The sequence below is a fragment of the Engraulis encrasicolus genome, chromosome 3 (assembly GCF_034702125.1).
Source record: "Engraulis encrasicolus isolate BLACKSEA-1 chromosome 3, IST_EnEncr_1.0, whole genome shotgun sequence".
Classification (NCBI taxonomy): Eukaryota; Metazoa; Chordata; class Actinopteri; order Clupeiformes; family Engraulidae; genus Engraulis; species Engraulis encrasicolus.
The window spans coordinates 1,472,982-1,487,981 of NC_085859.1; the positions used below are offsets into that span (position 1 = coordinate 1,472,982).

Sequence of the window (15,000 nt, forward strand, 5' to 3'; positions counted from 1 at the left end):
TTTGGTCAGGTTGCCATCTTTGATTGCACTTATACACAGTCATATTCTTTGACTCAATGTTGCCAAAAGTCGCTAGAAGTCGCTAGTTGGCTTGCTGAAAAGTCGCTAGCTGATATCATGGCGTTATATATCTCTCGAAAACCTGCTTACGGTCATAATAGGCCTACAAATAGGCAGTGCTAGCACTTCCTTACAAAAAATTGTACTGCTATCTTTTTTGGGGATCAGAGCTTTCAGTCTCACTAACCACTTTGAAAGCTAGTTTGATCTTTGGTGTGACAAATCACAGTAGTCGCATCAATTGTTTGTATGCAAGAATATTCCAGAGAAAAAGAAACTGGCAACAAAACTGGCTTGCAGAAAGACAGAAACCACTGGCCAGAATGGTTGGTGAGCAAAAAAGTCAAAGTCAAGTCTTGTGGAGAATGCATTTAAATCCAAGTACACTATTTTTTGCGATAAGAGAGAGACTGTTAAGGTATTAATTTCTGAGATAATGTGACATTAATGTGAGTTAACATTGCACGCCACTTTCATTTAATTCCAAATAAATGTTTTGTGGATCAGAAAGCATTTCAATTGAACAGAGGCTGCACGTGCTGGGCTTGCGAAATTTTACATAGGGGTGTGGTCGCCAAGCTCCAGCAGATTCCTACTAGCGAGACAGCTGGTGATCTTCAACCGCAACCCAGGTCAATACCTTTGGAGAAAGAACATAGAATGGATAAGAACGCTTATTCGCAGGAAATTGCATTGGCCACGGTGTAGTACGGGGGCGTAGCCCGGGGACACCATGCGCAGTGGATGCCATGATCGATAAAAATTATGACACTGGAAACTCCGCAATTTGAATTGCATTGTGGGTGCGAGGAGCTGCTGCTAGTTCCGGCCCGGTCAAAATAGGATGGTCCTGTCGTCAATGTTCAGTTTGTGGTTAAATTACAGCTGTCATTCAGCCTTAATTACAGCTGACACAAATTCACTATGTCCTATGACCTGTTCCACACTCAAGCCCTGCCGGTAGTGGCTTTGCATTTTACCTTGCCGCCAGTACTAAGCAAATAACGTACATTGGATAAGAAGTATCACTCAATGGAAAATGCATTGAGTTAGGTGTAGTCCGAGGACATTGCTTAAAGACACTGTGCTCATGGTCAGTGGCTGCAAAGCCATAATGGATAAAATCTGAACTCTGTAACTTCGCAAAATTGGTCAAGATAGGAGATGCAGTTGTCAGTGTTTAATGTAATCCCTCCTATCACTAGTCTCCTTAGTACTAACTGCAGAAGAAGAAAGTGACTCCCCTTGCGGCCATGCCATACTATGCTCTTATGACGTCTTTGGACGTACCCTCTTCCCTAACACACTTATTCATTACAACTGTTACATTGTCTCTAAAATGCATTGTGTGTTGCTATGTATGTCCAAATTGTGGGTCCGACGGATGAAATATCCGTCCTGAATTATCCAAAAATAGTCCTGGAAATGTCCTGGAAATGTCCTGGAAAATGATTTTTGAAAAAGAGTGGGAACCCTGAGGATTCTTAGAGGCGTGAGGTCCATAGTGGCTGTGTCTGGCATAAGTCATAGATAGTCACTCTGAATTTGGGCGCTCAGATGTGGCCCCTGGTGGCATCAGGAGTGAGGAAAAACTCCCTTTCGTTGGGGAAAAACTCCCTTGACAACAAGCACCTACCCCCTTCACTATGTCCCCTCAAAAGACGCAGATTTTGTGTTGTGAATTACATCTAAACTGTTTCAACAAAATGTATAATTGTAGCCGTTTTTCATATCATATTTCATACATAACGCCACAACTGGGCCTTTCCCACGGTGACGGCCACGTGTGTCTGATAGCGGCTAACCCCACCTGGACTAGCGACAACTCTGCAGGACACACTGCAGTATGTGTGTGTGTGTGTGTGTGTGTGTGTAGTGTGTGTGTGTGTGTGTACACGTTCACAGTTTCCCAAGAGTAAAACCGGCTGTGCTTTGCTTGACAAGGTCTCCTCAAAAGACAGATTTTGTGTTGTGCTTGTGTTACTTATGTAAACCTCTAAATGTGCAATTGTAGTAATTTTTCAAATCATATTTCATATGAAACGACACAACGGGGCCTTTCCCACGGTGACAGCCACATGTGTCTCATAGCAGATAGCCCCGCCCCCCACACACCACCTTGACCAATGAAAACTCTGGAAACACTCACTGCAGTACTTGTGTGTATACACCAAGGAGAGTAGAGACAGGAGGGCTTACTGACCAACAGCTGCCGTTAATTTGGCCACAAATGATCCATCATTGGTGTCGCCCCCACTGACCATGCGCAAGTCATGTCACCTCGTCAACGCAACATCACCAAAATTTTGAAGTTTGACAGGAAATCTAACCGTCATGCAACTTTTTGAGCCAGAATGTATTGCTGTCTAAATGCGGATGCAGCCGTTGCCGTATCTCAATCGCACCCATTAGGCACGTTCGTGACGAAGCAGTAAGATTTTTGCTAGGCAGTGGGCATGCGCACTTTGCCAGTTTGCTGCATTCTGGTTAGAATTGCCTAGCAAAAATCTTACTGCGTCGTCACGAACGAGCCTATTTTACGTATCTGTCCACGGTCTACTGTTTAAATGCAGGGACGGAGTGGCCCAATGAGAGAGAGAGCGGGAGGGAGGGGGAGAGAGCGGGAGGGTATTGTGTAATACTTATGTGTTCAGATGAGTTGTCATATTTCATATTTTCACTTGTTGCCATAGTCATTGCTGAGGCATAGTTATTTTGGTTTAGTCATACATACAAGCTGTAAAGGGATCCTTAATGTCCCACTTAGACTGCGTTTACTACTGTGAACATTTACTGTTTAATGTGGATACCTTTGGGCTTTACCTTTTTAAAAAGAAAAAAAAAATCTTGTCTGTACTTCCACACAAGTTTTATGCTGCCGGTCTGTCAAGTGAATGAATACAAGACTACATGCGCATGCTCACGGTTTATTTATTTTTCAATTGTTTATTACATTTCTCACACAATGTCCTGTATCAATAGGATCAGACGTGGGGCACAGAACTGGAATTCCTCTGGTGTGAATTTACAAATCAACTTGAACCACAAACATGAAGAAATGAGAACATTTTAAACATGGTCACAGTTTAGTTAATGACTTGCTATATTTACGATTTGTGACAAGAGACTACAATTAAAATGATCCATTTAAAAAAAAAACACTTCAAACAAGACCAACCTTACAGTGTTTTATTAGATCATAGTTATTACATCAATGATCAATCATTTATTTATTAGATCTATGATTTCCATCTATTTATCAGGTCAATTATTTGACCATCATGTTGAAACACTTCAAAGGGGAAACAGTAAGAAGCCACTGAAGTGTGAGTAGTGGTAACCATTATCATAGATTCTGCTGCTCGGGAGGAGTTGCAGGTTAACTCTGTCTCCCTCCTCCAGTTGCAGAGTGAAGCCATTGCTACCATGGATACTTTTTCCGTTATCATCATACTCAGAGCTAACCATGGCCAGCTCCCCATTCAGACGTGTAAAGATCTCCATATAGCCTGGTTGAAAGTAGTCCATGGCAGTGTACCTAAAGTAGTAGACCCCCTTTACTGGGGCCGTGAAGACACCTGTCTGATTATTGTAGCCCCCTCCCACATTTGTAACGATATTTTTGAAAACCAGATCCAAGTAGTCATCACCTACATTCTCTACTGCGTAATTACCCAGTCCTGCTGTGAATGCCACCTTGGGGATTGCTGCTGTGATGCCCCCTTTTAGAGTCTCCACCTCTGCCTCAGTGTCCGCCAGCCTGGTCTTCACTGCTGTCACCTCAGCCTCAGTGTCCGCCAGCCTGGTCTTCACTGCTGTCATCTCCGCCTGTTGGTCTGCAGTCACCTTCTCCAGAGACGCCACCTTGGTGAAACAGAACAAACAATGTCTCTTGTTTATATATACTCTAATGCAGGGGTGTCAAACGTACGGCCCATGGGCCGCATCCGGCCCGCCAGAGGGTTCCATCCGGCCCGGATGTACAAAAAAAAAAAAAAAAAGTATATATATTTTTTTTTTTCAAGTTTTTTTTTTTCCAATGAAATAACCGAATTGCACAATTACGCCACTCGGGGTAAAATCGAGACCTGTATGACATTAACCCAATGGTCCCTCTGTTATATTGTATATATGTAGTAAAGTGCACATCACACTTCTATTATAAATGGTGAATTTGTACTGTAACAGGCATTTGATAAAGATCATATTATAGACCTCATATATAGAGATAAAATGTTAATACTTCTTATTCGTATTGTATTGGTATTGGTTGTAATTAAATAAGAAATATAATTGGATTTCTATTGGTTCCTATTAAGCTGAAACTGGAAACGGGATGTTAGAATGCGTGAAAATGCAGGAAATTACATCTAAGAAATACAATTTTTCTGGGGGAAAACCCCCAGAAACCCTGCCAAAATGAACTGTCCCATATACAATTCATTGACGGTTGGCAATGAATGAATGAAGTCAAGGAAATTTTGCATAGGATTATCAGTATTGCATTGCTATATTCAACACACTTAAAAAGTGATAGTACTGGACACTAATCCTCTGCTTTACGTTTTTTTTGCGATGATGTTACTAATGCGGCCAGGAAGAATAGCTGTGGCATCCCTGGAGAGGATTCAACAAATAAATCTTAGTCTCGCTGGTCTCCAGTAAACAAATAAACAAATGAACCTTAAAATAAACAAATTAACCTACCACCAGGTCTCGGAGTTCCTTCAGCTCAGCAGAGACGTCCAGCTGGGTAGAGACTTCAGCAGCAGCAGCCCCAGTGTCCTGGCTCTCTGGCTGGACTTCAGTTTGGGTGCTGCGAGCCTGAACTCCAGACATGGAGAACAGCAGCAGCACCATCAGGGAGATGGCAGACCTCATCCTAACAACACCACACACTCTATCAGGTGTAGCAGCGGTAGCAGCACAGGAGGTGGTAGTAGTAGTAGCAATAGTAGTAGTGGTAGTAGTAGTAGTTAGGCAAGTGAGACGGTAGCCTACCTCTCCAGGCACCAGTTTTTATGCGCTTTCATGGGCAGGGCTGGACTGGTAATCTGGCATACGGGGCATTTTCCCGGTGGGTCGACAGTCCTCAGCAGCCGACGCTTCGGGGAATTTATTTATTTATTTATCTTCCTTAGAGCCCGGCCCACAATTCAGATGGACCTGCCCACTGGTCTTTACCAAACATGCCCGTACCTTTTCTAGCGGCCAGCCCTGTTCAGGACTCATTACGTAACCTCCTGCAAGGCAAGGTGTGTGTGTGTGTGTGTGTGTGTGTGTGTGTGTGTGTGTGTGTGTGTGTGTGTGTGTGTGTGTGTGTGTGTGTGTGTGTGTGTGTGTGTGTGTGTGTGTGTGTGCAGGGCCCGTATAGACCGTATTCTGCATCTCTCCCCCATCTCTTCCTAGGCCCGGGTCACCGGACCCCTTTGTCCACCCCCACTGTTGGCTTCCCTGTGTGTGTGTGTATGTGTCTGTGTGTGTGTGTGTGTGTGTGTATGTGTCTGTGTGTGTGTGCGTGTTTGTGTGTCCATGCACGTGTGTGTGTGACAATTAATAGTAAGATTAATGATAAAAATGGAAACACAATGAAAAACACACAGACGAAACACAATAATATTAACAGCGCCATGAAATGAATGTGGAAACAGGTTAGTTAAACACAACAGTAAACAATTTGGTTTTTAACCTGGTTTTAAAAGCAGCGGTGGGTGTTGTGGGAAACTGCAAACCTGACGCCTATCACGAAGGACACTGGACACACACACACATACACACACACACATATACACACACACACACACACACATATACACACACACACCTATCATGACCTGGATTTGGGGAGAAGTGTCCTTACGTGACCCCAAACCTGTTGCTTGAGGGCCGTCATGTGTAAGTGATTAAAGCGTTAGAATTGTAGCCCAAAGGTTGCTGGTTCGACTCCCGACCCATCAGATTGCTGCTCTGCTTTTATTTCATATATTGCTGGACTTTGTTTTATTTTTCATTACTGTCTTCCTACTTATTGACCTGTTTTAACACACTACTATGTTACCATTTTGTATTTGTATTATTATTGTTATTATTATTATTATTATTATTATTATTATTATTATTATTATTATTATTATTATTATTGACTACAGTTTTCTCCTTGTCATATTCGTTTGAACCAGACAAACAAAAGGGGGGGAGGGGGGGGACGTTGAGATGTGGGAGAGAGAGAGAGAGAGAGGGGGGGGGAGTGTGAGATTGAGAGAGAGGGAGAGAGAAAGAGGGTTCACATCAACTGCCTGTATGACAACTCAATGTGCTTCACAAATAAAGGATATTCCTTTACAAATAAGAACACATACTGTACACATGTATTATAAATGATAAAAACAGCAAAAGCTTGGAACAGTAAATAGTAATGGTAAAAACACAAAGCCAACACAATGAAAAACAGGTAAAACACAATAATAAAAAACAGGCTGAAAAAAGGTCTGAATTGGGTAATACTGCATCAGTCTGATCAGATAATGTTTTAGAGTCGTGGGTGTTGTGGGAAACAGCAAACCTGTAACCTATCACGAAGGACACTGGACACACACGCACGCATGCACACACACACACACACACACACACACACACACACACACACACACACACACACACACACACACCTATCATGAGGGACATTTGACTTGGATTTGGAGAGAAGTGTCCTTACGTGACCCCAAACCTGTTGATTGAGGGCCGTCATGGGTAAGCGGTTAGAGCATCAGACTTGTAGCCCAAAGGTTGCTGGTTCGACCCCCGACCCGGTTGGTGAGGGGAGTAATTAACCTGTGTTCATTCTGCACTGCAAAGTGTACTTGTATTATTATTATTATTATTATTATTATTATTATTACAGTATTTCTCAATTGGTTTTGTACATTTCTCGAATCTCTCTTGCAATTTGCAAAACATAATATTCATTCTCAAAACAGCTTTAACAAATGGCAAAACACGGTGGATAACCTGCAAAACCGAGTCTCTTGCTCAAAACCCTTATTTGTCTTTCAAAACCAAGTTTTTTGTGTCAATAAACGTATCAGCGCCAGCAGAATGGTTAGTCATGGTGTCATAGTGTATGGACAAGCTAGTCAAATCAATTTCTCATGTTGTCAATTGAATAGTACACTCTTGAGGATCTTTTCTGAAGCGAAATGCTGTTTAGATTGGATGGGAAATGTTGTAAATTCATTTTTATATTACATCGATCAGATAAGATTGAGATAGTTTCATGCATTCAGTGACACAGCTTTTTGAGTGATATGACAAAAGCAATTGATAATGTACGATATCACTGAGAATTGTACACAGCCATGGCATGGTGGACGAGAGCATTTGCTATATGCCGAAAGCAATGAGAAACTGATTTGACCATGTGCAGAGGTAACACCAGGAAATCACAATTGAACAAAGACTTTTGAGAATCATTATTCTGTTGTGAGAAATGTACAAAACCAATCGAGAAAAACTGTATTATTATTATTATTATTACTGACTACAGTTTTCTCCTTGTCATATTCATTTCAACCAGACACAAAAAAGCAGAGAGAGTGGCCCAATGAGAGAGGGAGAGAGAGAGAGAGGGAGACAGAGGGAGAGAGAGAGGGGGGGGGGGGGGGAGAGAGAGAGAGGGAGGGAGAGAGAGAGAAAGAGAGAGGGGGGGAGAGAGGATGAAATTGTCTGTGTGATAGATAGATAGATAGATAGATAGATAGATAGATAGATAGATAGATAGATAGATAGATAGATAGATAGATAGATAGATAGATAGACAGATAGACAGATAGATAGATAGACAGATAGATAGATAGATAGATAGATAGATAGATAGATAGATAGATAGATAGATAGAAAATCTGTCATCTATCATGAAGGACACTGACTGGACACACACACACACACACACACACACACACACACACACACACACACACACACACACACACACACACACACACACACACACACACACACACACACACACACACACACACAGCGCCGCTGACAGCTTTGGCTGCCCCCCGACAAAGTCATCTGAAAGGGCCCCAAATAGTACATGCTGTGTACCCAATTCTGGGCTCCCTGGGCCCGGGACAAATGACCCCTTTGTCCCCCTCTGTCAGCTTCCCTGAACACACACACACACACACACACACACACACACACACACACACACACACACACACACACACAGACACACACACACACACACACACACACACACACACACACACACACACACACACACACGACCACGTCCTAACACACACACACACACACACACACACACACACACACACACACACACACACACACACACACACACACACACACACACACACACACACACACACACGACCACGTCCTATCACACACACACACACACACACACACACACACACACACACACACACACACACACACACACACACACACCTGTCATGAAGGACAGTGCATTATGGGCCACGTGTCATGACTCTGGCCTGTGGCGCTTGAAGGCTTGTAGGGACGCAGGTCGTTTTAGAAACATGCAACACACAGACGTGGATGAACGTAAATTTCGTTACAATAGCTCACTAGCCTTGAACCTCAAAGTACCAGACTGGACTCCAGTCTGATCCACATCAGCCGCTGTGCTGTTGACTCTGCTGTTATGCTGCTTTGTGTTACGGCTGATGCTAAAAACAGAGAACGCAGACAATGTGCACACATCAGTGGCACAGGTGCCAGACAAAACAAAATAACTGAAGGAAATGATCATGTCCGCAACACTGTAAATGCTCCCAGTTGTTTAATAAAAAAAAAACAGCACACTTATGGTTCATGGCAAACACAATGTTGTCTTCCCAGCAGGCCTACAGTTATTTATTTAAACTGACTTCAGTATTAGGCTGCTGTACACAGGGCGGGGGGGCTTCTGGTCTGCTCAGGGCGGGGGGGCTTCTGGTCTACANAGGGCGGGGGGGCTTCTGGTCTGCTCAGGGCGGGGGGGCTTCTGGTCTGCTCAGGGCGGGGGGGCTTCTGGTCTGCCCTAGGTCCTGGTAAGCAGAGAGGGGAGTGGAGTGTGTGGCATCTGGCTAAATCAGGTCTACTTACGGTACATGCACACAGGGACGGCACGTTTCCTTATCGTCTCCGTGAGCAGTGCGAGTGGTTTGCGGGCTGCCTTTCACACTACACACACAGTCAACGTCCACGTTCTATCCGAGGGCAGCAGCCATTCATTTTCAATGGAAGCCGTGCATTGAACGCGGACGTTTGCACAGGAAAACAGACTCGAGTTCTATTTTCAACGACCAACGCGGACATGTCTAGTCGGGCCGGACATGCGCCACGCTTACATCGCGTTCCTGTGTGCAAGGCATGATTTGTTTTCATGTTTTCTAACAGTTTCGGACTGATAACGGACACGTTCTGTGGACGTACTGTGGATGTCCGCGCCGTTGGTGTGCATGCACTGTAAAGGGGGATTCATACTTGTCGTGACTGGCGCTACCCTCCTTCATACTTCACTCGCGACCTCACTCGCGCCGTCACGTAACCCAAAATGACGTCACACGCCGTGGCGCGAGCTGCCGTGGCGCGACGTCGTGCACCCCACATTTTTTGTAACTTGTCGTGCACCACCAGCGACCATGCAGGTAGGCAGACAAAGCAGGAGTTGCGAAGAGAGGCTACAACTAGTGTAGGCTACTACAGAATGGATCCTGCATCATTTTGAGGATAATAAAATGTCCTAGAGAGTTATTTTATCTTCTCTCTTAAATGTTGTTCAGTGAAACAATTGTTTACTTTGTTCAGAAGCATGTTGTGTTCGGCGATCTATTTATAAATTCTGCCGCTCTCACATGGTCTTGGAATGATCTGGCAATGTAGGCTACAACAAAAAAATGTATGTTTCAATGTGGTAAGTCACAAGTCAGACGTTCAGTAGCCCTACAGCAGCCGTGTTTGGCTTTCTATTTTATACATCCATAGAACTCACGCTGCGAGTTGCGAAAGATACTGCCGTTTCTCTCATGAACAGCAGAAGGCACTTCCGACAATGCGAGCGAAAGCCTGTAAGGGCGCTTTTGAAGTATGAATAGTCTGGCGCAAGTGATGACGTCATTAATGGTTCTCGCGCCAAACGCGCCAAAGTGCGCACGTGAAGTATGCAGAGCCCTTAAGGTCGAGAGGGGAGGGGAGTGGAGTGTGTGGCTGCAAAGCAGAGAGGGGAGTGTGTCTATGGTCCCACCGGCATGGGGGGACAAAGGGACATGTTGTCCCGGGCCCAGAGAGATAGGGGCCCCAGAATTGGGTTCCCACATTACATTATGTCAGTGATTCTCAAAGTGTGGTCCGGGGACCACTGGTGGTCCGTGACAGAGCTCAGGTGGTCCTCAAAGGGATTTCTACTTTTCCCAGATAGGCAAGCTGAAGGCTATATTTGTAACATGATCACAAAGCCAAACATGTCTGAAGTCCTATTTTCACTACAATAAGGCTTGTAAATGTGAATAAAAAGTAAGTGATCTGCATCAAAAATTAACAGTGTTGAATAGTACCCTTCAACTGTCAATTCAGTTAATAGGTGGTCCCTGAACATTTTTGGGGGGACAAAGTGGTCCTCGGTCTGAAAAAGTTTGAGAAACACTGCATTATGTATAGGCTTGGGCCGGGGCCTTTTAGGAGGTTTTGTCCGGGGCCCAGCAAAAGCTGTTAGCGGCCCTGCACATCACTAAGACGTGTACTTTTAACATTACTTTAGGCCCCACAGCATATTCCTGCTGCTCTATGTTCCCACATTTCTGAGAGTTTGTTCAAATCCCCATGTCCCTATGTTCCATGGCGGGGAGAAAGGCACGTTCTCTTAACTCGTAAATGTGGGAACGTGGAGTTGTGGAACATAGGGCCAATATTTGAATATTTTCTTAAAAATGGGACCGTTGGGCTGTGGGACCATTGGGCTGTGGGACCATTGGGCTGTGGGACCATTGGGCTGTGGGACCATTGGGGACCATTGGACTGTGGGACCGTTGGGCTGTGGGACCATTGGGCTGTGGGACCATAGAGCTGTGGGACCATGGGGCTGTGGGACCATGGGGCTGTGGGACCATTGGGCTGTGGGAACATGAAGCTGGCCCCGGCAGAGAGAATCAAACATCCTCTTTAAACACAGAAGCCAGAGACCACCAACAACATTATCAACACAGAAATTAGAAGTCTGGGTGTTTATTAGTCAGTTGGTCGAAAGAGCCCAGGTGCCAATTATATACAAAAGGCTGAAATGATCCTGCCTTGCATGCCTTCATTTAAAACAAAAGGAAAAAGTGAAAATAAAATAATAGACATCGGCTGTAGGCCTACTCTCTTTCATAATAATAACTTCTTAGAATTAGAACTAGGCTACTTCCATTGAGACATTTTATTGGGCCAAAACAAAAGGTTGACATAGAGGTGATGTAGCATGTATGAAAAGTGTATACTTTAAAGTTGGCCATAAGAGTCCTGTTGCAAATTAAAGAGGTTGCCGGAATTATGGTTGGTTGCTGGGGGCTTTTGGTTAAAATATACATATGTAGACATGTCCTATTAAAAATATTATAAAAAACATCCAAATATAGGCTATAGTTGAGGTCCTCAGTTGCATGTTCTTGCATAATAACTTCTTGGAAATAATTCCATTGAGACTTTTTTGATTGGGCCAAAAGGTTGACCGAGAGATGACGTAGCAGCAGTTCAGGTGGGGCCACGAGAAGGGGGGATGGGGATGGGGGGGCTCCGAACGTGCGCGCGCTCCCGAAAGCGCTCTCGTTCCAGAATCACAGGCAGGCGCGTGCGTCACCGTGCGCTGAGAGTGACTGCTGACTAGCGGCGTCTCGAGGCAACATGTCCACGGCAGCAGCTCAGCAGAACAACAACGAAGAACCGGGACTTAACGGTAAGACTAGCGCGCCTATTGACATGCAGGGAATCAGCAGAACGCGTCCTTTTGACCGCAGAAAACACCGTTTCTTTACGGAGAAGCAGTGATGATATTATGTAACGTCTATTCTATTGTTTCAGCTCGCTTTAGTGGTTGGAATTTCCTCATTTTCTCACAGGGAGGGGTTGAGGGCGGGGTTTTTTGTTGTTGTGTCGTAGGCCAAAACCAACCAATGACATGCCGTAATCGGCCACTGTTTGTGTGATTGATGGGGGTTTAAACCAATGGAAACTTGGTGTGAATGTTAGCGTGCTTTCTGGGCGGTGTCATTTCTGGTATCAAAACAAGGCGAGAGAAGAACTGGGGTAAAATGGAGATGGGGGCGGGGTGGTGTCTCCCAGAACTAGGCAACTGTTACAAATCCCAGTTTGGCGTCGCAGACAGTTTCTATCAACAGCCATGTTGTGATGCAAACTATTCCAAACCTACTCAGGCTTTAGTTACTATCCGCATGTTACGGACTTACACTTGAGCGCTTTGTTTAGACTAGACTGAGATCTGTTTGTTTCGTCAGAAATAATAAAGAAATTGGTAGCAGGCTACTCTCAACAAAGACGTTTCTCGACAGGGTGAGCGTCATGTAGTGGTGTCTCGGCATTAAGTTAAAGCATTAAATAGGGAGTGTGTTCTCTCCCTAACGGCACCAGTAAACAGGGATAAGATGTGGCTGCTGCTGTCTGCAAGTAACTTGGTCTGAACACAGAGAACATTTTGTTCTGGACTTGGCGATGCGAGTTGCACTGCAGCTGAGCAGCCGTGGGCATGCTTATGTTGTTTACAATCAGAGCCAGTTAGTTCCCGACGCAGACGCGGCCCGCAGCTGACGCATCACGTTTGTTTGTTTGTTTGTTTGTTTAAATGTTTGTAAATTTCAGACTGGGTGTTTCCCCAACGCAGCCCAACTAAAATGGCAGTCTGCATGAAGGCGAACACTGTAGCCTACATGCATGCCATAGCAGCATTTCTCTGTGTGTGTGTGTGTGTGTGTGTGTGTGTGTGTGTGTGTGTGTGTGTGTGTGTGTGTGTGTGTGTGTGCAGTCTACCATAGCTTCTGCCATGCTGCATGACTGATGGCATGCCCTGCTGTTGCAGACACGGTAAGCCTCAGTGGGCTTTATGGTGTGTCAACACACAGAAGTCGAGTCAGTAATATTATTGCCACACGGTAGGCTATGGCTTAGAGTCGGGAGGCTTCCGAGGGCGCTGGAACGACTTTTAAAGTGGTGGTGGTGGTTCTTTTTTTTTTCTTGGTTCTTCATTTCTTGACAATGTTGCTGCTGCTGCACTCCACTCCTTTGTCTGCAGTACAAGTTGAGGAAGCCTCATTTAGGAAGCCCAGAAGTGGGGATGGAAATACACCACTGCATCCCCCTTCCCGCCACCTATGGGTTCTTCTAGAGCAGGGCTTCCCAAACTTTACCATGACAAGGCCCCCCAGATAGCCTACCTGTAGATTCCAAACAAGGCCCCCCACGGGCCATGACGCACAATTTTTTTTCCTGCACACTCAATTTCACAACTTGAAGTTGGTGCATTCCTAAACCCATATAACTAGGCCTAACTACAGAATGCATTAGCCTACATTGTAAACAAGATTGTTTTGCTTATTTTTGTATATGTTGGCCTCTAAGGCTATTCAATTGATAAAATTATTCATTTTATTTTGCTCTATTTTTCCTGCCAACCTGCCGCGGCCCCCCAGGGGTCCCCGGACCCCACTTTAAAAACCGCTGTTCTAGAGAACTCAAGAGGTGCCGATAACGTTCCAGTGAGAGGAAACACAAGGTGCTTGTTAGGTGTCTTATGCAATGGAACCTCATGAGGCTGTGTTCTAGAATTTGAGACCCTGCCTGCATTCTAGAATGGAATGCCATGAGGTTGTGTTCTGGAATGGAATATTGAGACCCTGTGTTCTAGAATGGAACGTCATGAGGCTGTGTTCTTTTATATATATATATGTGTTTTTAGGGGCTTTTATGCCTTTATTTCACAGGACAGCCAAAGATGGTGAGGACAGAGAGATAGGGGAGGATCGGGAAATGACTCGAACCGGGGTCCCCGTGGGTGGGCATGCAAGCCCATATGTGGGGTGCTTAGCGCGATGAGGCTGTGTTCTAGAATGGAACATTGAGAGGTTCCTTCCTGTGAACGGAACATTGTGTTCCGGCGTGTTGTAGCCCCCCCAAGCAGCAGCAGCAGCTACGTGAACACACTGACTGATGAGGACACAGGAGGGTGTGTGTGTGTGTGTGTGTGTGTGTGTGTGTGTGTGTGTGTGTGTGTGTGTGTGTGTGTGTGTGTGTGTGTGTGTGTGTGTGTGTGTGAGAGAGAGAGAGAGAGAGAGACCTAAGACAAGTGTCTCTTCCCCTCTAGCGCACTCATGCTTCATTCACAAGACCCCCCACACACACACACACACACACATGTTAAAATATCACACACACACACACACACACACACACACACACACACACACACGTCTGCACTCTGGCTGCTCCTCTTCAGTGATTCCCAGAAGCAGCAGAGAGTCTCATCATCTGCATGGAAGCAAAGTAGCTTACAGACGGGATATATGGGGGTGTGTGTGTGTGTGTGTGTGTGTGTGTGTGTGTGTGGGTAGGTTACAGACGGGGTGTGTGTGTGTGAGGGTTACAGACGGGGTCGTGTGTGTGTGTGTGTGTGTGTGTGTGTGTGTGTGTGTGTGTGTGGTGGGGGGTGGAGGGGTGGCCCAGTCTGCTTTACTGAATGCAGCAGTGAATGCCGGAGAAATTACATAATCTCCTCTGGCCTGCAGAACACACACACACACACACACACACACACTCACACTCACACACACTGACTTAGGAGTGGGCGATATGGAAAAAATGTCATATCAAGATTTTTTTGAACATAGAATCTCGATTCAGATTTTTCATCACAATCTTCCA

General features: G+C 45.1%; 1 protein-coding gene across 1 annotated transcript in view; it reads left to right on the top strand.

Moving 5' to 3' along the window:
* Positions 1 to 11,892: 11,892 nt before the first annotated feature.
* Positions 11,893 to 15,000, top strand: part of LOC134445566 (BCL2/adenovirus E1B 19 kDa protein-interacting protein 3-like) — a 16,985-nt gene continuing 13,877 nt past the window's right edge. Inside the window, exon 1 of the mRNA XM_063194614.1 lies at positions 11,893 to 12,025. Coding sequence (XP_063050684.1) covers positions 11,974 to 12,025 — 52 coding nt within the window. The 5' untranslated portion in view covers positions 11,893 to 11,973. The remainder of the gene's footprint in view (positions 12,026 to 15,000) is intronic.